Genomic DNA, 24,853 nt, shown 5'->3' with positions numbered 1-24,853 from the left:
CTGGTGTGACGGGTGGAGGCATTTCAGGGCAACTACTTCCACCACTTCGTCGTGAGACTGCGCCACCATACGGCCAAACCAAACTCGATTTCCAGGAGGAGGGAGAAACCAACCCCTGTCGAAATGACGGCCTATTCATTCTTTAGTCGTCTTCCAAAAGGGACAATGGTTCTCCCATACCGCCAGGTAAAGTAAAGGACACAAGAAATGAGATCTCTTGTCCAGCCTACTGGTGACAGTCTCAAGGGATCATGTTGAATCTTTTAAAATGTATTTCCAAATATATTTTCATGTAGGGCACAGAACCAAATAATAATAAATCTTTTTTTTTTTAGTCAATCCATTTTCTAAATTTTTTTTACTCAATGATTTTATTATTTTAATTTATTGGAGATTATTGTTGTACGCATATGTTGACAACATTCTCTAAATATTTTATCGATATGAAACTCAACTGTTTACTAATGGATTAATTTAATAATTAATCCAATTAATGATAAATAATATTATGCGTGAATCAAGCACGACATGTTTTATAAATCACTAAGATAAATAAAGCTCATTATTTAATGAAGTTAATTACATGTTACACTGTATGTAGCATAATAAGTACGATATAAGTTTGATATATAGGGACGTGGGAGATACAACTCGATAATTTATATATAATCCATTTAATACATTAATAATTTATGACAAATGTGAAATCAATAAAAATAGCCTATGCATTGAACACTCATAAATATAACAGTTAATCGAAGAATCTTGTATTCTTCATTTACATAGTGGAATATATTAATAACAATTTCGGGATAACTTATTACGTTTAAATAGACTAATTTGGATGTGAAAAATTGATGGCGGAACCTTTGAAATGTTGGAGAGAAAAAATTTTTATAGTATTGCCACCTTGTTGGAGAAAGTATAAACCTCAATGCACCATCTCAACTGTCGAAAATGTAGGGCTCGATTTCACTTTCTTTACTTTCAATTGTTCATTGTTTCAATGGGGAATGTTGAATGAAGCGTCAGAAGAGACTATTCAAGATACAATAAAAAATTAATTTGATTAATTAGTTGCCAAAATGGGTGATAAAAAAGATGATGAAGAAAGTAATGATCCAAGATTGGATTTTATATTTCAATACCTGACAAAATCGAATAAAATAAAAGCTGATAAATGGACTAAAATGATAACTACACCTGATTTCAAGGTAAGTCTCTAGATGAATAATAGATAATTATTTAATGACTAAAATAAAAAAATTATTTTCATTTATTGACAGATTGTAATAAATAAGTTCTTCAACAATCCAAGTGAAACTATTTTAACAATACAAATTACTCCAGGAGCACTCTTGCCCGTTTTGGGAATACAACCCGACACTAAAACGAAAGTCTCTTACTTCGTCAGACGGAATCAAGTTAATATTACAGAAGCTAATTACCGTGAAGTGCTCATCCCAGGAGATATGTCTTCAAACTCAATCGAAGAATTAGCGACACTCATTGAAGAAGTAATTAGTCTCATCTATATTGTATTTATTCTTGGTTAAATATGCAAGCAAATTTTCAAGTAAATAATGGTCGATTAATAATATTAATATTTTTCAATCTAGGCTTATTTGCCACTACTCACTAATCCACAAAATCAGCAAAACTGGCCGGAAGTGATTGCAGAAGATGTCGAAAAATATATTCATGAATTACGTAGTTCGATTTGCCAAGTAAATGAAACAATCTCAAAAAAATATATGAAATGGAGATAAATAATAAAACTCGATAAATAGTTAAAACTAAACTTGATAAACTTTTCATTTAATTCAGTACAGTTATAGAAAGCTTTTTGTATTCGACATTTCACTTTCCACTTATTTTTACTTTATCATCTTATCATAGAAGCTTTTGCTTTTAAATAGATGAAAAAGATAACTTTTTCATCAATTTAATTTCCGTTTTCTTGACATTATCACTATCTGACTTATTAGAAATGATATCTGTAATAATGACTTTTATTTTTTAAATTGAATGAAATATTATACCTAGAGTTCGTTAGACATAAAAATTATTTTCAGCTTAAAGGAAGAATGATGGGACAAACATTGTTACCAATGCCAATGGGAATTGAGGACTTTTTTAAAGCTGATCAGTTGACAAGTGATGAAATAAACTTTAAATTAAGAAATAATGCTGAAAGAATTGTTATCAAATGGTCGACACAAGTCAATGATGTTTTAAATGAGATTCATGAACGAGAAATATCTTATGTCAATCCAATACTTCCTAATGATGGTAAAATATCACTATAAATTAATTAGAATTTTTTCATGAAAATTGATATTTACTTATGAAATTAATTATTTAAAGAATTGAAATTCTGGCAACAAAGACTAAAGAATCTAGAATCTATTTATGATCAGATGAGAGATCCTCGAATAAAGAAAGTGGTTTCATTTCTTGAACAAACTAAGAGTTCATATCTTTCATCGTTTGAAAAGCTTTTCGAGGATGTCGTAGCAGGTAACTCCGTTTAAATTAAGTATAGAAATGAATTTTCTTTTTATCTCTATGTTCCGTTTTAAATTATTGTTATCAGCTATAACTGAAGCAAGAGACATTTGGCTGTATTCAAAACCTCTGCAGTCACTATTTGAAGAGATAGAGGGACTTGAAATAACTGAAATTCAGCCAAAATTGAAACCACTATTTCATTGTATTTGTCTTGCTTGGACGAATTCACGATATTATTGCTCGACTAGTTATATGATAATTTTACTTAGTGCAGTAGTAAATCTCCTTATAACTCAGGTTTTATTTCATTTAATATAATTTCATTGATTAGAAACATTTCTATGGTAATTGCCTTTATAATATATATATTTTTTTTAATAGACTTCCAAGTATCTCGATCCTGCTAGTTTATTTCAAAGTAGCATTGATGATAATTTGACCAAAGTTCTAACTGCTCTCAACCTTATTCAGCATTTTCGAGATTTATTTGAAGAGTTTTGTACGAATATTGAAAACTATTTTCAAAATGTTACCAAACGTGTCCAGTGGACGTTCCATGAACGACTAGTTTTAGAACGACTCATGAAATATGAAAAACGATTGAATCAGATTAAAGTATCGTAGATATGATTTATCATTTCTGGCTTTATTTTATTCGCATTCATAGTATATGCATTTTCATACCAAGTTTCGATATTCGCAGGAGTTATTTGAAATAGTACAAAATTATCTCAAGTTGGAAAAAATTGAAATTTCCGGGTTACATGGCAAAGAGTTGTTTCGACAAGTTAATGAAGTTTATGAAGAATTTCTTAAGACGTATAACGATTTAGGAGCTGTACAGTATGACATTTTATTACCGGAAGAACAAAAATTTTCAGAAGATATTGACATTTTTTTAAAGAAGGTGATTTATTTAATGCAAAATTCATCACTCATTTATATTTACTGAAATCCTAGATTTATGAAACTAATAATTATTTCATTGTACAATTTGGATTATTAATTTTAAGTCTAGATAAAAATGATCATCTTTTCAATAAGTTAATTTTTCATCAAAATATTGTTTATAGATCGAGGAGTATGATCGGAGATTAAGTTCAATATTGAATCGAGCTTTTTCAGACTGTCATAATTTGGAGGAAATGTTTAAGCTTATATGGGTAATAGGACCGATAGCTTTACGGCCAATTATACAAGCTCAGTTATGGCATAATTATGAGACATTGTTGTCAACAATCCATGCTAGTCTTGATGAAGTGAAGGTAAAATTAAATGGAAATCTTCATTAAATTATCAATATTCATTAATAATCAATTATGTAAATTTATTTGTTTATGTTTATAGACGTTGTAAATGAACTATAGCTCTTTAATTTAATTACAAACATTACAAAGTCATATTCCAACTCTAATAAATAATTTATAACTATTAATTATTAACCTTAATAATAATAATATTGAATTATTAATAGCGAATATTTGATAAGAATTTTGCAATAAAAAAAACATCTGGACACATGGAAGTAGATCAATATTTCCCACCAGTAGCTGGTGCATTATGTTGGTTGAAAAAGCTAAAGTTTCGTATTGATTATCCTATAGAATCTATGAAGTTAATAGACCACCCATTATTAGCTTCTCAATCTTGCCGTGAAATAATTACTAAACACAATGAACTCCAAGTAAGTTAATTATCTTTCGACTTATCATTTAGCAGTAAAATATTTTATTGAATGTTAAAGAACTTAATGAGTGCTGCCGAGATGGAAATATTTACTAATTGGATGAAGAAAGTACCAACTATTTGCAATGAGAATCTCAATAAACCATTATTACAAATTAAAGAAAATGAATTAGCATCAAATTTTAATCCAGAACTTGAAGCTATTTTACGTGATGCTAAATATATAAATATGCTTCAATTAAATGATTTGCCACCTGAAGCTTTGAATTTATTGGACAGATCCGAATTGTTTTGGGAAACTACTTACAATATCAACCTTATTATTAATTGGTGTGAAAAATCTATAAAAATAAACTTTGCATATAAATAATTAAAGTCTTAGATCAAAAATAAAGATAACTTAAATCATTTATAGGTATAACGAAATTAGAATAAAATGTTCTGAGGTAGAGTTGGAATTATTACGAGAGGAAATACAAATGATTGATGGTATGATTGATGAGGGGCAGATCAATTATAACTGGAACTCGCTAGGTGAATATCGATGTATGTAATTTAGTTAGAAAGTAGTCAGTTATGATGAATTAGGTCATCAACATAAACTAGCTAATACACATTCAAATTTTGCCAAGTTATTTTAATTTTGATGTTAAAAATGAGAAGGCCATTTTTCTTATTCTTATTAACATTATTGTAGAAGTTCCAGAGTATATTCAAAAGCTTTTTACTTCTGTCAGAAGTTTGTATTTTCGTAAACTGAAAGCAGAAAAAAATATTGAACATTTAATTAAAAATATTTATGAATGGGCAATGTTACCGATTCTTGTAAGGAAAGATTTCAAACGTGAAAATTTAATTACTATTAATGGGCGAGAAGAGAAATTTGCTAAAAGATATAGCATCATTGAAGAAACTGCTAAAGAAATTCAGAGAATTTTAGACGAGAATTATAAACTTTACTTCAATATTCTACCGGAATCAGCTTATGTTGAAGATAGTTTAAAACATCCGTTGACTGAATTAAAATCGAAAGATTTTACATCTACTAGAGATGGAAATTCTGAAGTGTAAGTCAAGATCTACTTCTTTGAAAAACTCATTCGATAAACGTCAAGAGTCAGGTGAAATAAATTTTTGAGAGGTATCATTCCTCTGAAATTTTTTAAGAAAATTATTATCTGTATATTTCTATTCGTTGTATTTTACGAGATCAATTTTTAAGGAATTTCTAAAAATAAAGGTCAATCTTACTGGGTAAAGGTACCTTATAACAAAATAAATGCTGACCCTCCTCTTTGAATTTAGGAGCAGCTGAATTATTGGGGGTCTTTTAAACATAAATGCATTCATCGTATAATACTAGATTGGTAGATAACTCATGAATCTAAAGTATAACAGTTTTGTTATTCAACATTTTTTAGTATCACATGATGAAATTTTTTTAAATAATTCAACTTTGATGTAATCTTTTTAAAAAAAAACTTAATTTATATTCAAAAGATTAATTTAATAAATAAAATTTTTCAATTCATCTATTAAATCAGATTGGATTAAATAAATGCTGAGATATTCAGTAGCTAAAAAATTATTTCGTTTATAAAAATTTAATAAATATGTCATGGATGAAAATCTTCGAAAATGATAAATTTTCTTATTCACTGAAGATAGAAATCTTGAATACTTTTTCTCAATATTGAATAGTAATTGCAAACTGTTGTAGACTTCAGCAAGATGAAGATGAAGAATTTACAAGAGCAGAAGTCGAGCAAGCAGATAATAAAAATGAAAGTATAGCTGATGTAGAAATGACGCCATCAGAAACCTTGAGAAAACAGGAAGATGCTGAAAGGGAATCAAAACTTGAAGCTCTTAGGCAAGTCAAGTGGAAACCTTATCTTACTTATATCGATCAAATTGTATCTGAAGGCTTAATACAAGCCGTATCAACAAGGTAATAAATTTAATTCTTGTTGTTGAAAAATTTAATTATACTACTGTTTATTATTTCAAAGTAGCATTTGCTATATTCTTGATGAAACTGATCCTGAATCTAATATACATCCATTGTTCGAAGTATATTTATGTTTGGAAATACCAAATATTGTTTACAAACCTCCATTAGAAATTGATGATCCAAAAGGATTTTATGCATTTTACGAAAGCTTAATGTTTGATATAATGAAAATGGGTACATTAATTCCTCGCTTGGATCCTGATAAAGTTGATGAACGAGAACATTACGGAGTAAATGTTTAAAAGTATTTGTTTAAAGTAAAATAGATTAATTAATTTAACGTTTTATTAAAGCTCGACTTGGGTGAAGAGGAACGAATCATATTTATGTTGGAGGAAACTTCTAACCGAGTTAAGCAAGCATTAACTCAAGCTCAAGAGTATGCAGCGGTAAGTTTTCAAGCCCTAAGGTATAATGAAACGTTAATAACGACAAATGTACTTAATTATTCACTGTTACTAAATTTGCTACAACTTAATTAAGACTTACGATCTCTATAAATGGATATGGCTAAATGATAGACAAGAATATCTTAATAATTTTCTACGATTTGCCAAAAATATCACTGACGAGGAGAAGAAAATTATCGCTCAATCTCCACCCAATTTGTCAGAATTTATAAAAGAAAGAAAACCTGAGCTGAATGATTTTAAAAGGGAAATTGATTACTTTATGAATCTTTATAAGGAATGTGATAAAATTGAGAACGAGAAAATATTTTTTCGATGGTTCAAAGTATCTAATACTTTGTTCAAACAAACTCTGTTGAATACTGTATGTAAATGGGCGAATGTTTTAAAAACTCATCTAGTGGACCATGTTAATGATAGGTTTGTTATTGGAATCTTCTTATCGAGGATTTTTTTTATAGAATATTTTATTTCCAGCTTAAAGGAATTATCAGACTTTTTACGTGGGGCATATGACAGATTTACTCAACCAGTTTTAGAGGAAGATTATGATGGATTACTTAAAACAATTTATTATTTGAAAGAAGTCAGAGATAGACAATTCAAAATTGATGTCATATTTGAACCAATTAATGTAAGTTAAAAATATTTCTCTTCTTTGGTTTGTAATTTAAAAAAGAAAAAACTTCGTATATAAAATAAAATATTATTTATAAATATTAGGAGACTATACATATGCTTGAACAGTATGATGTAGAGTTTACTGATGAAACTTGGCAGTATTTATCGAAATTACCTGAATTATGGGAAACAGTAAAAAAGTTAGCTATTCAAATGAAGCAAACTGTCTCACCTCTTCTTTCTCATCAAGTAGATCTTCTTAAAAAACGATTAAATTACTTTGACTTCCGACAACAACGGTATTATTCAAAGTTCCATGAGAACAAATTATTTAGGTATGTAAAGAATACTCTAGCTTAAATCCTTCCAGAATTACATTCAAATTTAATTTTAATTTGAATACTTTATAAAGTCCTGATTGTACAAATGTCTATGAAAATCTGGACAAAGTAAACGAGGAAGTTGGTGAATTTGAAAGGGAATTGCAAGTTTTGAGCGAGACTGCTAACATACACGAACTGCAAATTCAAGAGTTTAAACAAATAAAACAAATTAGACGGGAATTGAAATTATTAAAGGGTCTATGGGATTATGTTATTGTTATTAAAACGAGCTTAAAAGCATGGAATAATACGCCATGGAAAAAAATCGATGTTGAAGGAATGGATCACGAATGTAAAAGATTGATTAAAGAATTGCGGTGTTAGTATTTAAACAAAAATTAATAATTAAATTTTTCATAAGAAAATTATGAGAAGATAATTATAATGGCTGTTTTTTAGTATTAGATAAAGAATGTAGAATTTGGAAATTGTACACTTATATTGAAAATGAGGTAAAAAATATGATGTCTTCACTGCGAGCAGTATCAGATCTTCAGAACCCAGCAATCAAAGATAGACATTGGCGACAGTTGATGGCGGAAACTCGAGTACGTAAATGTAATGTTGGAATAAATAAAATAGTTTTGATTAAATTTTTAATAACTATTTTTTATATGTATTTTTCAAAGGTCAAATTTACGATGGATGATAAAACTACTCTGGAAGATCTTTTGAAACTAGAACTTCATAAGTATGAAGAAGTAGTTAAGAATACAGTTGATAAGGCTGTGAAAGAAATGGCAATGGAAAAAGTTCTCAAGGAGTTAACTAATACTTGGGCAAACTTGGAGTTTGATAAAGAATATCATGAGAGAACGAAATTAAATATTTTAAAAATAAACGAGGAAACGATAGAAATTTTAGAAGAAAATCAAGTAAAGTTTATATTCAAAATAATTATCATAATAACAGTTCATTTTTATAATAATCATAACGATCCAGGTGCAGTTGCAAAATATGCTAAGTTCAAAGTTAATTGGTCACTTTTTCGATGTTGTAACAGACTGGCAAAAGAAGTTGAGCAATGCGGATGCCGTAATAAATATTTGGTTTGAAGTTCAACGCACCTGGTTGTATTTAGAAAGTGTTTTTATTGGTTCTGATGATATAAGGAAACAATTACCTGAAGAATCTAAACGTTTTGAAACAATAGACCGTGAATTTAAAGTAAAAACAGTTTGTCTGGAATGTTATTTTCATATATTGATGTTATTATTTTTCATAGGAATTACTGAGAGACGTGTCAGGCACACCCAATATCATTAAAGCCACAAATAAACCGAAACTTTGTGAACGACTGGAAGAATTACAAAAGCAATTAAACATGTGTGAGAAAGCACTGTTTAATTATTTAGATATGAAACGTTTGGCTTATCCGCGTTTTTATTTTATATCCTCTGCAGATCTCTTGGATATTCTCAGTAACGGTAGATACTCTCTAGTTAAAATTTTCGTTATTAGATTGGTAAGAAAAACTTTAATAGATACTCGTAAAGAAAACTGAGACACACTAATCTATTTTTAATCTTAAATAATAATTATTTTTTATTTTATTAAGTAAATATAAAAACCAATTTCATTTTAAAATTATTAAAATGTTTGAGCTAGTTAAAATGTTTTCCTCTTTTTTATTTACTATAGTGTTCTATAAAATTATAAAAATCGAAAAAAAAAATCTCTAATTTACTGAAAATGTACGTTCTGAAATAAAAAAGCCATTTGAGATTTTTTCGTTTAATTGGGAAACTGAAGCTTTTGACTCAAACCATTTTTTAGTTATTACTACTTCAGTAAAAAAACCTTTTTTCAAATAAAAAATGTCATGTTTTGATATTTAAATTATTAAATAATTATTGCAATAAATTTTTCGAACTTTTGCATAAATCCTAGTTTGTCTCAAGTTCCCAGACTTAGAACTAAAAAAAATTTCAATCACGAATATACGTCTTTTAGTTTAGATAAACATAGTCATAAGTACATCAGATTTTTTCAATATTCAATGAATTACTTAATAATATGTAATTTTATTATACAGGTAGACGATACTTTTTTTTTAATATTTCAGGAAACAATCCAGAATTAGTCTGTAAACATTTATCAAAATTATATGATTCCATAGCTAATTTGAAATGGAAATTAGAAGGGGGGAAGCCAACGAAAATAGCTAATGGCATGATTGCGAAGGACGGAGAAGAGATGAGCATGCATGGAGTTTGTGATTGCAGTGGGGTCGTGGAAATTTGGTTAAATCGTGTAACAGACGCTATGAGAAGAAGTGTAAGATATCACTTTAGTCAAGCAGTAGCTTCTTATGACGAGAAGCCAAGGGAACAATGGATATTAGATTATGAAGCTCAACCTGCTTTGTGTGGTACTCAAATTTGGTGGACTGCTGAGGTAAACATGGCCTTTGCTAGATTGGAGGAAGGCTTTGAAAATGCTCTCAAAGATTATCAAAAGAAGCAAGTCAATCAGCTGAGTGTATTGATCAATATTCTCTGTGGAGAGTTGAGTGATAACGACCGACAGAAAATTATGACAATATGTACTATTGACGTTCATGCCAGAGACGTGGTTGATAAATTGATAACAACAAAAGCTGAAAATTCATCAAATTTTCAGTGGCAAGCACAATTACGCCATAGGTATCTATCGTAGTTACATTTATTTAGTTATATTAGTTTGTAGTCAATAAATTATTAATAGAATCAATCAATATATTATTAGTTTTTTTATTTTTTGAAAAAAAATAAAATCTCAATAAATCTTGTGAACTTTTGGAATTAATCCTTATGAATTTTAGAAGAAAAAAATTCATAGTAGAAATATATTTTGCTAGTTAATAATTAACTTCAAAAAATAACACTGAGAAGGATTAACTTTGAACCAGTACTCAAAAAATTTAATCGGATATATATATTTTGTTACTTTAGAGGCTTTTAAAGTTAATCAAATATTAAAACTTTTTGGATGTTTCTAGTTGACAGCTTCTTACTTTAATAATTATTGAGAATAATAAATTGATTAAAAGCATGATTTTCATTGATCAACTTATTTTAAATTGTTTTTTATTTCTTTATTTCATAGATGGGATGATAGCCTCGCTGAATGTTTTGCAAATATCTGTGACGCAAATTTTGCCTATGGCTACGAATATCTGGGGAATGTCCCGCGTTTGGTCATCACACCGCTGACAGATAGATGCTACATTACTCTCACACAATCACTGCATTTAGTGATGGGAGGTGCACCAGCAGGTCCTGCGGGAACTGGCAAAACAGAGACCACAAAGGATTTAGGTCGTGCTTTAGGTCAAATGGTCTATGTATTCAATTGTTCTGAACAACTGGACTATAAAGTATGTTTTTTCAACTAACAAAATAAATTATTGATAGGTTTACCACTATTTGCTTTTACTTGTTTTATAACTTTCGATACTTGTCTAGTCTTGTGCCAATATTTACAAAGGGTTAGCTCAGACTGGTGCTTGGGGATGCTTTGATGAATTCAATCGGATATCTGTTGAAGTTCTTTCGGTAGTAGCTGTTCAGGTGAAATGTATTCTTGATGGTATCAAGAGCAGAAAGAAAAAATTTCTATTCTTTGGTGAAGAATTGAATTTGGTTAACACAGTTGGGATTTTTATAACAATGAATCCTGGTTATGCTGGAAGGACTGAGCTTCCAGAAAATCTAAAAACATTATTCCGGTATGAATACATTTTTTTTTTTGACTGACTTTTGGTGATGAATTTTTAACAATATTTTGATGTTATTTAAAGATTTTGCAATTTTTTAAATTTTTATAGAAATTTTGGTTTTTAAAACGGTTAAATAAATCAAAAATATTCAATAATTAAATAAATATTTTTTTCTCGGTATAAAACTCTTGAATAAATATATTCACCTCGCTAACTAAATCTTTCCTTCTGATACTCATTAAACAACCAGCTAAAAATAATTTGACATGATCAATAAATCGATTTATTATTATGTGAATAAACTTATTAAATAACATTTATAATTAATTTCCTCTTACATTTTCATGAAATAATTATTTAATACATTGAACAGTGCTGGCGGAAAAATTATTATTTAATCATTAATTAATTAAAAGTAATTAAAAATGAATCAAGTCCTACTTCAAACTGAACTATCGATAACTAAGAATTACTTTGTCTTTTTGTATCAATTTTTTTAGACCTTGTGCTATGGTTGTCCCAGACTTTGGTCTTATTTGTGAAATAATGTTAGTGGCAGAAGGTTTCCAAGAAGCACGTTTATTAGCGCGAAAATTTATTACTCTTTATACCCTTTGCCGAGAACTTTTATCAAAGCAAGACCACTATGACTGGGGCCTACGAGCTATTAAATCAGTTCTTGTTGTTGCTGGAAAATTAAAACGCGCAGATCGACAACGTCCAGAAGATCAAGTTTTAATGAGAGCTTTAAGAGATTTTAATACTCCTAAAATAGTTACTGACGATATACCTGTATTTATGGGGCTTATTGGAGATTTATTTCCTGCACTCGATGTACCTCGTAAACGGGATTTTGAGTTTGAAAAAACAGTTCGTGGTGCTGCAATTGATTTAAAGATGCAACCAGAGGACGGATTTATTTTAAAAGTAATTTTTTTATATTATGTCAGTATTAATAGTTAAAAATATTATGTGAAACAATGTAAATTGTTTTTCTTTATTTTTAATGAAAATATATCATCAAACCAATAAATAACGTAAATATCAATTTGAAATTTTATTACTCACTTGATTCGATTGGTTTGAAGGTGGTACAGCTGGAAGAGCTTTTAAATGTTCGGCATTCGGTATTTATCGTTGGAATTGCTGGCACTGGGAAAACCAAAGTGTGGCAAACTCTGTTTCGAACGTACGTCAATCAAAAACGTAAACCTCATTACAACGACCTCAATCCAAAAGCTGTAACGAACGACGAACTGTTCGGGATTATCCACCCTGCAACAAGAGAATGGAGAGACGGGTAATAAAAATGTTTATTTGTTGTTTCTATTTTTAGAAATAAATTAAATGTGTTTTAAACGATGAAATAATATTTAAATTTATATATATATATATATATGTTTTAGTTTAATATCAGTAATTATGCGAGATCAAGCGAATATGACTGGCGATGGTCCAAAATGGATTATTTTTGATGGTGACATTGATCCCATGTGGATTGAATCGCTTAATACAGTTATGGATGATAATAAAGTTTTGACGTTGGCTAGTAATGAAAGGATTGCATTGACCAAACACATGAGACTTCTCTTTGAAATTTCTAATTTGCAAACTGCTACACCTGCCACAGTTTCACGAGCTGGAATCCTTTATATTAATCCTCAAGATTTAGGCTGGAATCCGTAAGTTTTTATATTTAATATCGAAATTTAATTATTGAATAATAAATAAGAGGTTTAGTAATTCATCATAATTATTATATAAAAAAATATATTCTGAATATTTACTTGCTTTTAAAATAATAATACAAATAAAAACAGTTTATAAAGAGTAATTAGTAAAGCTTTTAAATTTTTCCAACCGTTCAAATAATTATTATTGAAGTGCTTTCATATTAAAAAAAAAGTTTTATTGAGAAAAAATCTTTTTCTGAAATCGGAAAATATAGACGTTTTAATCAAAAGTTCTATGTGATGTTCCAGTTTTGTTATTAATAGACGTTTAAGAGATTACTTGATGTTTAAATTTTGATGCTCAATCCATTACCTGATATCAAGTAGAACTTTCAAGTTTTACATCAAAAAAAATTGAATGCTCATTTAAATCACAGTTCTTCATTAATTACCAAAGTAATAATTTTAATATAATAAATTGGTTTCTAGATATATAACAAGTTGGATAGAGACTAGAGATAACACAGAACGTGCAAACTTAATTATTCTCTTTGATAAATATCTTCCACCTTTGTTAGAAATATCAAAAACGAGATTCAAGAAAATCACACCTATACCGGAAATTTGTCATTTGCAAATGTTATGTAATTTATTGGATTGTTTTCTTACAAGTGAAAATGTTCCACCAGATTGTCCTAAAGAATGGTATGAATTATATTTTGCATTTGCATGCATTTGGGCATTTGGATCAGTTATGTTCAAGGACCAATTAATCGACTGGAGGAATGAGTTTAGCAAATGGTGGATAAATGAGTTTAAAACTATCAAATTTCCATCTGAAGGTGGAGTATTTAATTACTACATCGATAATGAAACGAAAAAACTGACGCCATGGAGTGAAAAAGTTGATAAATTTGTTCTAGACATGGACATTCCCTTGCCGGTATATAAATTAAATTGTCAAAAACTCAATTAAAGTACAGAAATTTTTTGAATACTCTAGAAAATTTCTTAATTACTTCCGGTTGATGGCATAAATGTAATAATGAAAGAAATCCTTCTCTCGTTCCAGTCTTCTCTAGTTCCAACTGGAGAAACTGCACGTCTGCGTTTTTTCATAGATATGTTAATGAAGAAGAAAGTTCCGGTGATGTTGGTGGGCAGTGCTGGCTCAGGAAAAAGTGTAGTAGTTTCTGACAAATTGTCTTCTCTACCTGACAATTACAATGTTGCCAATGTACCCTTTAATTACTATACTTCATCCGGTAATAATCATACTAATCATCACCAAGTGTAAACAATGCTTATGTATTTTTGTACTAATTACAGAAATGTTGCAAAGAATACTTGAAAAGTATCTTGAGAAAAAAGCAGGACGCAATTATGGGCCACCGGGAACCAAACAATTAATTTACTTCATTGACGATATGAATATGCCGGAAGTGGATACTTATGGGACTGTACAACCTCATACTCTATTGAGACAACATTTGGATTATAATCATTGGTATATTTTAATTTTTTCATAACTATTACATACGATTTACAAAAATTTCGCTCCAAAGATTTTACACTTATTTGTATAGGTATGATCGTGTAAAATTAACTTTAAAAGACATCCATAATACCCAGTACGTATCCTGTATGAATCCAACCGCAGGAAGTTTTACAATAGATCCTCGCCTGCAGCGTCATTTCGCTGTATTTGCAGTTAAGTGAGTAATTTATGCGTGCAAAGTTTTGTAATTAAATTCTAATATGGGCTTTATCATATTTCCTCATGAACTTAATCACGAATTTCATTATTTTTTATGTAATTACGGTTTATCGATCAGGTGTCGCCCTCAATACCGATCATATAGTTTGCATAAAAATAGATTTATGTTAACGTGATCATTTTTACTAGCTGGAGAGAACAATTTCAATAAATTATTTATAAAATATAAACTCAATTTAGTCTATAATAGTGAATAATATAATTTGAGCACATTGAATGTAATTGATAATATACATTTTTAATGACAATACAATATGTAAGGGGACAATTTACATTTATGTATTATAATGTAGATTAAATATAAAAAAATTTATTTTTTCCAACACATTAAAAATCCATAATATTGGAAAATTAAAAAAAATTTTTTAAATTTGAATAAAAAATTTCCATTAGTTTTAGAAACATCAATTGATTTTTAACAATGTTTGTAGAAAAGTTTCATACGAAAAAAAGAACTCTTAATTAGATAGAAATTTTTCCATCAAATGAACTATTATAGTGTAGTGCGATAATTACTATAATTATTATTACCACTGAAAAAAAAATCCTACCACAAAAAATTCGCAATTTACATTTTTTCTAAATTAAATGTTACTCCTTGTTCGGAATAATACTGAATGAGATTTTTGTTGCAGCTTTCCAGGACGTGATGCTCTAGTTACAATTTACAGCCAAGTACTGCAGCAACATTTTGCGAATCCGCAACAAAAAATAAATATAACGCTTCAGAAATTAGTGAATCCACTAATAAATACAGCGATGTATCTTCACGATAAAGTTTCCACAACCTTCCTACCAACTGCAGTAAAGTTTCACTATATCTTCAATCTACGCGACTTGTCAAATTTATTTCAGGTAATATAATAACAACAGTGCATTAATTGAAAACCTTTGTTTTCATACAAACACTAAGTAACTCATATAACTAAATTGCAGGGTTACTTGTTTGCAAATGGTGACACAATTCCAAACTCAAGTGCAGCTATTCGTTTGTATGTCCACGAGGCAAACCGCGTATATTGCGACAAGTTAGTTAATTTTGAGGATAAAAAAATATTTGAATCACTACTGCAAGATGCACTTCGGAAAAATATCCAAGTAATTTTTCATCAAACTATTATTGAATAAATTAAAATAAATATAAAAATTATGACAAAATTATTAATATTACACCGTCATAAACAAGAGATGATGAATCATATAATAGTAATATAATTTGGCAAGTAAATTACTATTGAAGCTTTAGAACTAATTTAGATTTAATCATTAAACCATACAAGTGAATATAATATCAACTCATTCATGGCCATAATAGCAAATTAGTAAAATTTACTTTGATGATATCATATGTATTTTGCGTAAAAATATTCTTTCTGAATGTTTGCTGAAGGAAGTATTAATACTTTAATTAACGAAAATCGTTATTTTTTTAAATTTAATAGGATTTAGATGAAGAGGTAGTTTTTGAGAAACCAATAATTTATTGTCACTTTGCTGAAGGTATGGGTGATCCAAAATACATGCCAATAAAAGAATGGCCACAATTGACAAAATTATTGAATGAAGCTTTGATGAATTACAATGATCTGGTAATTATCTATGAATCATTATTAAAAGTTAGCTCGCAAAGCAGAAATGAGATTATAAAGAAGGTTCGAAATGAATAATCCATTTAATGTATCTTCTCATTTGTAGGTAGCAGCGATGAATTTAGTGATGTTTGAAGATGCCATGTATCACGTTTGTCGCATAAACCGACTTCTTGAAGCACCAAGAGGTAATGCATTGTTGGTAGGAGTTGGTGGTAGTGGAAAACAATCTCTATCTCGTTTAGCATCCTTTATATCTGGGCTAGAGGTACATGAAGTTGCAAACTGCTTCCACCCGTTGAACACTAACTGAGTATTCAATTTTCTCAAATGTTTATCACATTGCATTCTAAATCTACAATAGGTATTTCAAGTGCAACTAAAAAAAGATTATTCGATGCACGATTTGAAAGTCGATTTAGCAGGATTATATTTGAAAGCGGGTCTGAAGAATATCGGCATTACTTTTCTTATGTCTGACTCTCAAGTGGCTCAAGAAAAATTTCTAGTTGTTGTTAATGACATGCTTGCATCCGGAGACATAATCGAGCTCTTTCCGGACGATGAAGTTGATAATATTATCAATTCAGTACGAAATGAAGTAAATATTCATCCAATTTATTGCACTGATTTTAAATAAAATAGTTAATAAAAATTTAATTTATATGTCTACTATGTTTTTTATCTATTTCTTTCAGGTTAAATTGGTAGGAATGATGGACACGAAAGAGAATTGCTGGAAATTCTTTATCGATCGTGTACGAAAACACCTAAAGTGCGTGCTATGTTTCTCACCAGTTGGAGCGACTCTGAGGAAGAGAGCTAGACAATTTCCGGCACTGGTCAATTGCACGTCTATCAACTGGTTCCAAGATTGGCCTCAGGATGCCTTAGAATCTGTTTCAGCCCGATTTATCGCGGTAATAATTACCAGTTATCAAAAAAAGCATTTTATTTTAGGGAAAATGTAATTTTAAAAAATATTTAATAGTCTTAAGGAAGAATTTTATTCTTATAACACAGAAAAGTTATTCATTTCACTAATATAGAATAATTTATAAAATAAATCAACCAATTTTAATTTTATTAATTTGTGAAATTAAAAATTTATATCTGATAAAAAATATTTGCACTAAACAACATGTGAAAAATTAATAATGAATAACTTTCAATCTACTGTTTTATTTTATTTTTTGATTAAATCACATGGGGATAATAAACAGTCATTTTTCATGCTCTTTAGTCGTTAATTTAAAAAATCATTATCTCAACAATAACCTAGTCAAGTCAATGAAATTTAATTACAGGAGCTAGAAGAATTACCAGAGCAATATAAACCATCTGTATCACAATTTATGTCCTTTGTCCACGTGAGCGTTAATATAGTATCAGAGATATATTTACAAAATGAAAAGCGATATAATTACACAACCCCTAAGTCTTTTTTGGAGCAGATATCTCTTTATTCAAAATTACTACAACAAAAAACTCATGAGCTTTTGGGAACAATCAAAAGATTAGAGAATGGAATAACAAAATTGGAGACTTGTGGTGAACAGGTATACTTAAAATCAGTTTAACGTTGAAATCCTATACTCAAACGATCGATATACGTAGCGAGGGGGAATAAAGCTTTTAATTTTCCCACACGAACTAATTCAACTCTCCAGGTAGACGGGCTGAAAGCGATTCTAGCTGTTCAGGAAGTCGAACTAAAGAAGAAGAATGAGATAGCTGACAAAATCTTAGCTGAGGTACGGGAAGAGAACACAAAAGCGGAAATAGAGAAGGCGATAGGTAATTCTTAACTACTCAAGAAGTCAGTAGGACTGTCATTGAAACTATTCGCGAATAGAGTTGTACAATACCCTGATTGTTCTCCATTGTCTTTCAAAGTTTCTGAGGAAGAAGCTAGAGTAGCAGAGATTAAGGAGGTAGTGTGGGAGAAGCAGAAAAGGTGTGATGAAGATTTAGCAAAAGCAGAACCTGCTGTACGTCAAGCAGAAGCTGCACTAGACACTTTGAACAAGGTATTTTATTTTTTATAAACACAGAACTTTATCGGTATATACCCACATTAAACATCTGAATTTTTTGATAAATAAATATCTAGCTGTCAGAATAGTATGAGATTTTTTTAGGTCATATTGAAATATTTTATATGTTAAAATGTCTGTCGCATAAATTTTCTAGTTTCTTTATTTTCATATAACCAGTTGAGATAAATGTAAATGAAAAACATTCTATTATTAATTTCTTTAAGAACAATATTTATGTCTACTCTATCGATTTCAAATATGTTAAATAAATTTATGGATAAACTACTTTCATTAAGTATTTTTTTTTGCCTTTACAATTATTTATTTTGCTTAATATGAAACATTTGATTTGAATACAGAACAACCTGACTGAATTAAAATCCTTTGGCACACCGCCGGAAGCCGTTGCAAATGTTGCCCAAGCCGTTTTAGTGCTCTTTTCCCCAAAGGGCAAAATCCCAAAGGATCGAAGTTGGAAAGCTTGCAAAGCAATGATGGGTGGAGCTGATGCTTTTCTCTCAGCGCTCCGCAATTACGACAAGGAGAATATTCATCCCGATGTAGTGAAAGCTATACAGCCTTATATAAATGACAAAGGTGAGTTTGGAATAAATCTTTTGGCTTCATATATGTGTGTAAGTATACTTTGGGTTATTGGTAAAAACTAATGTATCTATATATATCAAAAGATGTTTAATCTTAAAATTACGCGATTTAATATAGGATTCGATCCAGATATCATCTACTCCAAATCTAAAGCTGCAGCTGGACTCTGTAGTTGGGTAAAAAATATTATGGTCTTTCATTATATTAATTTGAACGTTAAACCACTTAGAGCAGCACTAGCTCAAGCGAATGCAGAATTAAAACATGCTATGGAGAAACTTACGGGTCTTCGTTCACGTTTACAAGTAATTTAATGATATTAGTTAAATGTTAAAAAATGTTTTGCATAAATTTCAACCACGATAATTGCATTTTTGTGTAGGAACTACAAGAAGTATTGGATGTGCTTGGAGAAAAAATGAACGTTGCTTTGGAAGAGAAACAAAAATGCCAAGACGAAGCTGATAAAACTGCTTTTACGATAGATTTAGCTAACAGATTAGTTAATGGTTTAGCATCAGAAAAAATACGATGGACTAAAACGATAGAAAGGTATAAATACTTTTTTTTATGCTCATTAAATTTGAAATCATGTGAATAATGAAGTTTAGTCAATAACGGGTGTTAATTTATGTGATTTCCAACACTATAATAAATTTAGGATAATTAAATACAGTCAATAATACTAAAACAATTTATAATTTTTTGGAATAATTATTTTCCAAAAAGTACATTTTACTAGTAACTTAGTATATATTTTAAATACATCTATTCTATGAAATGTATCATAGTAAATAAAAAAAAATTGATTATCAGACTGAAGAATTCATGTGAAACAGTTCCTGGTGACCTGCTTTTAGGAACAGCGTTTATTTCATACGTAGGATGTTTTACTCGTCAATATCGACATGATTTATTCAATAACCATTGGATACCGTTTCTAGAAAAATTAAAAAATCCAATACCCCGAACACCCAATTTAGATCCGCTCTCGTTGCTGACTGATGATGCACAAATAGCACAATGGAATAATGATGGTGAATTCACGTTATATTATATCTTCTAAATTTCAATACTTATTTAACATTAATTTTGAATGATCTATCAGGTTTACCATCAGACACAATGTCTGCTGAAAATGCGATAATTTTTATTAATTCTACACGATGGCCACTGATAATCGATCCACAGCTTCAGGGTATAAAATGGATTAAAGCCATGTATGGAGATGAACTCAAAATCATTAGATTAGATCTAAAAAACTATTTAGATCAACTTGAATTTGCAATTGCAAATGGTGAAATAGTTTTAATTGAAAATATAGGCGAATCAGTTGATGCAGTTTTAGATCCAATTTTAGGTCGAGTGCTTACTAAAAAAGGCCAGTAAGTATCTTACTCGCAATGAGTTAATGTAAACTAGAGCATTTATTAAATTTTTTATCAAATGAATTTCATTAATTTAGAGCAATAAAAATTGGAGATAAAGAAATAGATTACAACCCTCAATTTCGACTGATATTGCAAACCAAACTTTCAAACCCACATTACAAACCAGAGATGCAAGCTCAAACCACTCTTATTAATTTCACTGTGACTCGAGATGGATTAGAAGAACAATTACTTGGTGACGTAGTGAAAGCTGAAAGGCCAGACTTGGAAAATACAAAAGCTGAACTTACGAAACAACAGAACACTTTTAAGATTACTTTGAAAACATTAGAAGACGATTTATTGTATCGTCTCGCGTCAGCTGGACCAGATATCTTAAGTGACGTTGTCTTAGTGACCAATCTTGAAACAACAAAAAAAACAGCAGATAACATTGAGATAAAAGCAGCTGAAGCTAAAATAACTGCTGCTAAAATCGATGAAGCTCGAGATTACTATCGTCCAGCTGCTGCACGAGCTAGTCTTCTGTATTTTATCCTAAATGATTTATACAAAATCAATATGTTGTATCAATTTTCACTTAAAGCATTTAGTGTAGTATTTCAGAATGCTATCAAGTTTGCTGAAACTTCTGATAATGTGAAAAAAAGAGTTCAATTATTGATCGATAGTATTACTTACCTTGTCTTCATGTATACAAGTCGAGGTTTATTTGAATGTGATAAGCTCATTTTTCTTTGTCAGATGACAATTCAGGTAATTTTTCACTTTTAACACACTGATTAAACTATCATTATTATTATATTACTCTATTGCTAAGAAAAAAATAACGTAGATATCTAAGTTAGAACAACGTTTTTATCAGTTTTACCAGGTTATTTAGTAAAACAATAGCACAATAATACACTCACGATTTTCTATGAAGTCAACAATGTGAGTTTATTATTACAAACAATTTATTTTCACTTGTTTACTGATAATAAAAAACGCAGTACGCTCACAACAAACAATACCGCGAATCAACGCGTCACTCATCAACGGCGTCGGTTTGAACTACGCGCAAATACTGAAACGTTAATAATAATCGCAATGTTTATAATCGATACTATTATCGATAACCCAAAAACTGCAAATTCAATTCACTTGAGTAAAACAATATCCAAAACAGATATAAATGAAATTAATAAAGTTACAAAATTTTATTTAAATATCAGTTCATTCATTAAAGTTATATTGAAAAAAAAAATTATTAAAAACGAAAGATTGCATTACAAATAAAAAAAATATATCGGATAATGAATATTGCTTACGCAATTTATTTTGTAAGATATATCTACTGTTTATTCATGTATTTTTTTAAAAATAGATCCTCATTCAAACAAATGAAATATCATCAGCTGAGCTAGACTTTCTTCTTCGATATCCTCATCATCCAGATGTTATAACTCCAGTTGAGTTTTTAAGTAATGCAGGATGGGGTGGAATAAAATTTCTGAGCAGTATGACCGAGTTTAAAAACCTCGATCGTGATATTGAAGGTGCAGCAAAGAGATGGAAGAAATTTGTTGAATCAGAAACACCTGAAAGAGAAAAATTTCCACAGGAGTGGAAAACTAAGTCTGCATTACAAAGACTCTGTATGATGCGTTGTTTAAGAATTGATCGAATGACTTATGCAATTCGGTAATACATTTTTAAAATAACAATAACTTTTTACTTTATTACATAAAAATCACTACACATATCATTTATTATTCATTTGCATGATAAATCACTTCCATCATTCAGATGCTTCGTTGAAGAAAAGCTGGGACCAAAATATACTGAATCACGTTCTTCGCCATTTGAAAAATCGTTTGAGGAAATGAGTTCGATAACTCCAATGTTTTTTATCCTTTCCCCTGGCGTTGATCCTCTTAAGGTATTAAACCACCATTATTTTATATATTTAATGAATGCCATAAATTGCTTAGGCTACTTGTCAATTAGTTATCAAGATTTTAATCCTTATAATTTTATTCAATTTAATTTAAGGACGTTGAAAAGCTTGGAAAACGTTTGAAATTTACTTTTGATGGAGGTAACTTCCATAATATATCATTAGGCCAAGGTCAAGAACCAGTAGCTGAAGCAGCTATGGATTTAGCTGCTGCAAATGGGCATTGGGTGATTTTGCAGAATATTCATCTCGTTAAAACCTGGCTACCAAGTTTAGAAAAGAAAATGGATGAATTATCAGAAAATTCTCATTCAGATTATCGACTTTTTATAAGTGCTGAACCTTCTCTTGATCCTCATGAATGTATTATACCTCAAGTAGGAATCACCTACAAAATGAATTCATCAAATATTCTTTACATTTATTATATCTTATTTAATAATTTTAAATATTTCATGTTTATTGTTTCATAGGGAATCTTAGAATCTGCTATAAAAATTACCAACGAACCTCCGACTGGAATGCATGCAAATATACACAAGGCATTGGATAACTTTAATCAAGAAATTCTTGATTCTTGTTCAAAAGAGTCTGAATTCAAGGGAATTTTATTTGCTCTCTGCTACTTTCATGCTGTGGTAGCTGAGAGAAGAAAATTCGGACCCCAAGGATGGAATCGAGTAAGTGTTTCATTTCACTAAAATAAAATTCATTATTATTCATGGTTAATTTATATTTAAACATAAATTCAAAGTATATTCAATCTCAGTAAACAAATCATAGATTTTAATTAAACATTAAATTAATTTCATTACAGATATACCCTTTTAATGTGGGAGATTTAACAATTAGTGTTTCAGTTTTAACAAATTATTTAGAGAATAATACTAAAGTTCCTTGGGATGATTTGCGATATTTATTTGGAGAAATTATGTACGGTGGTCATATTACGGATGACTGGGATCGAAGACTATGTCGCACTTATTTATTTGAATATTTAAAATCTGATCTTATCGATGGTGATTTGTATTTGGCTCCTGGATTTTTAGCACCACCTAACAGCGATTATGATACTTATCATCAATACATTGATCATTACTTACCTCCTGAAAGTCCTGTTCTGTATGGACTCCATCCAAATGCCGAAATTGGTAAATTATCTTTAAATTTATATTTATCTCGTTGAAATGGAAATGTAAGACTACCTTAACCACGTATATTTAAAATATTCATAAAAAAACTTCAAATGAAAATTATTCATTACTTTTTATTAATATTTATGTCCATGTTTTCTTGTTTATTTCATTAGGCTTTTTAACAACTACTGCGGAAAATTTGTTTAAAATTCTATTAGAGATGCAACCAAAAGACACTGGTGAAAGTTCGAGAGATGGCTCTTCTAAAGAAGAAAAGTTAAGGACAATTATTGAGAATATTCTGGAGAAATTACCAGAAGAATTTAATATTCCAGAGTTGATGAGTAAAGTTGATGAACGCACACCATTTGTGATTGTTGCTTTACAAGAGTGTGAGAGAATGAATATTCTTTGTGCCGAGTTAAAAAGATCTCTTTTGGAATTGGAACTTGGTTTAAAAGTAATGAATTCCAACTACTTTTTGATTTATATATTATTTACTATCGTTATCATAAAATCTTTAGGGTGAATTAACAATTAATGCTGAGATGGAAGATCTACAAAATTATCTATTTATGGATCTTGTTCCTTTTTCATGGACTGCAAAAGCTTATCCATCCACTTTAGGTTTAACTAGCTGGTTTACTGATATGCTAAATCGAGTTTCTGAGTTAGCTAATTGGACAGCAGACTTTATTGTAAGTTACAAACCATTTGCATTATTGAAGTTTAATTATTAAGCTATTTGGAAAAGGAAAATAAATTAATGTTTATTTTCAGCTCCCATCTTCTTTATGGCTAGGTGGATTATTTAATCCTCAGTCATTTTTAACAGCAATAATGCAACAAACAGCACGAAAAAATGAATGGCCTCTTGACAAAATGTGTCTTCATTGTGATGTAACCAAAAAATTTAAAGAAGAGATCACATCAGCACCTCGTGAAGGTGCTTACATAAATAGTTTATACATGGAAGGCGCTCGTTGGGATATGCAAATAAATGCGATCGTTGATTCACGTTTAAAAGAATTATATCCCCAAATGCCAGTAGTTTATATCAGAGCTATAACCCAAGATAAACAAGATTTAAGGAATCTTTATGATTGTCCCGTGTACAAAACTAAAGTACGAGGTCCAACTTATGTGTGGACTTTTAATCTTAAAACTCGAGATAAGCCAACTAAATGGACTCTTGCTGGAGTTTCTATTCTACTCCAAATTTAATAATTGATGGTAATTACAATTTCAAAACTGGCTAACTTGAAATCACAATAAGCTATAATTAATTAAGAAATAATTATGTATAATAAATAAATCTCTCAATTGATTTCATATTTTTAATCATATCGATATATTTTCTTGATAACATTTCTACACT

General features: G+C 29.6%; 1 protein-coding gene across 1 annotated transcript; it reads left to right on the top strand.

The window, feature by feature from the left end:
- The first annotated feature begins 1,085 nt into the window (after positions 1-1,085).
- LOC118072551 (dynein beta chain, ciliary-like) lies at positions 1,086-24,850 on the top strand. The gene is made up of 57 exons (XM_035092519.1): positions 1,086-1,214; positions 1,287-1,517; positions 1,620-1,727; positions 2,076-2,292; positions 2,368-2,520; positions 2,597-2,808; positions 2,893-3,126; positions 3,215-3,418; positions 3,585-3,776; positions 3,986-4,195; positions 4,256-4,527; positions 4,613-4,731; positions 4,895-5,264; positions 5,951-6,148; positions 6,213-6,441; positions 6,505-6,600; positions 6,695-7,041; positions 7,099-7,255; positions 7,345-7,577; positions 7,655-7,944; positions 8,025-8,173; positions 8,255-8,500; positions 8,568-8,792; positions 8,851-9,052; positions 9,691-10,270; positions 10,713-10,983; positions 11,072-11,334; positions 11,826-12,252; positions 12,414-12,625; positions 12,732-13,007; positions 13,488-13,941; positions 14,071-14,263; positions 14,328-14,505; positions 14,585-14,713; positions 15,411-15,630; positions 15,712-15,873; positions 16,218-16,364; positions 16,471-16,632; positions 16,729-16,965; positions 17,063-17,284; positions 17,672-17,923; positions 18,035-18,161; positions 18,261-18,394; positions 18,763-19,000; positions 19,127-19,314; positions 19,392-19,561; positions 19,826-20,046; positions 20,118-20,394; positions 20,475-21,156; positions 21,767-22,083; positions 22,189-22,321; positions 22,435-22,716; positions 22,813-23,019; positions 23,157-23,490; positions 23,649-23,935; positions 24,000-24,173; positions 24,256-24,850. Exons 1-57 carry the CDS (start codon positions 1,086-1,088, stop codon positions 24,697-24,699), a joined length of 13,623 nt encoding a protein of 4,540 aa, XP_034948410.1. The 3' UTR covers positions 24,700-24,850.
- The last annotated feature ends 3 nt before the right edge of the window (positions 24,851-24,853 follow it).

The sequence above is a fragment of the Chelonus insularis genome, unplaced genomic scaffold (genome assembly GCF_013357705.1).
Source record: "Chelonus insularis isolate UGA/USDA-ARS -01 unplaced genomic scaffold, ASM1335770v1 contig_94_pilon, whole genome shotgun sequence".
NCBI classification, from domain to species: Eukaryota; Metazoa; Arthropoda; class Insecta; order Hymenoptera; family Braconidae; genus Chelonus; species Chelonus insularis.
Note: the sequence above shows the minus strand (reverse complement) of the source record. Positions and strands in the feature narration are given on the sequence as shown.

Coding starts and splice junctions, on each gene's coding strand:
- LOC118072551 (XM_035092519.1), top strand. CDS start 1,086: ATGGGTGATAAAAAAGATGATGAAGAAAGTAATGATCCAAGATTGGAT. Junction 2,809..2,892: donor TAAATCTCCTTATAACTCAG/GTTTTATTTCAT, acceptor TTTTTTTAATAG/ACTTCCAAGTATCTCGATCC. Junction 22,084..22,188: donor CGAATGACTTATGCAATTCG/GTAATACATTTT, acceptor TCCATCATTCAG/ATGCTTCGTTGAAGAAAAGC.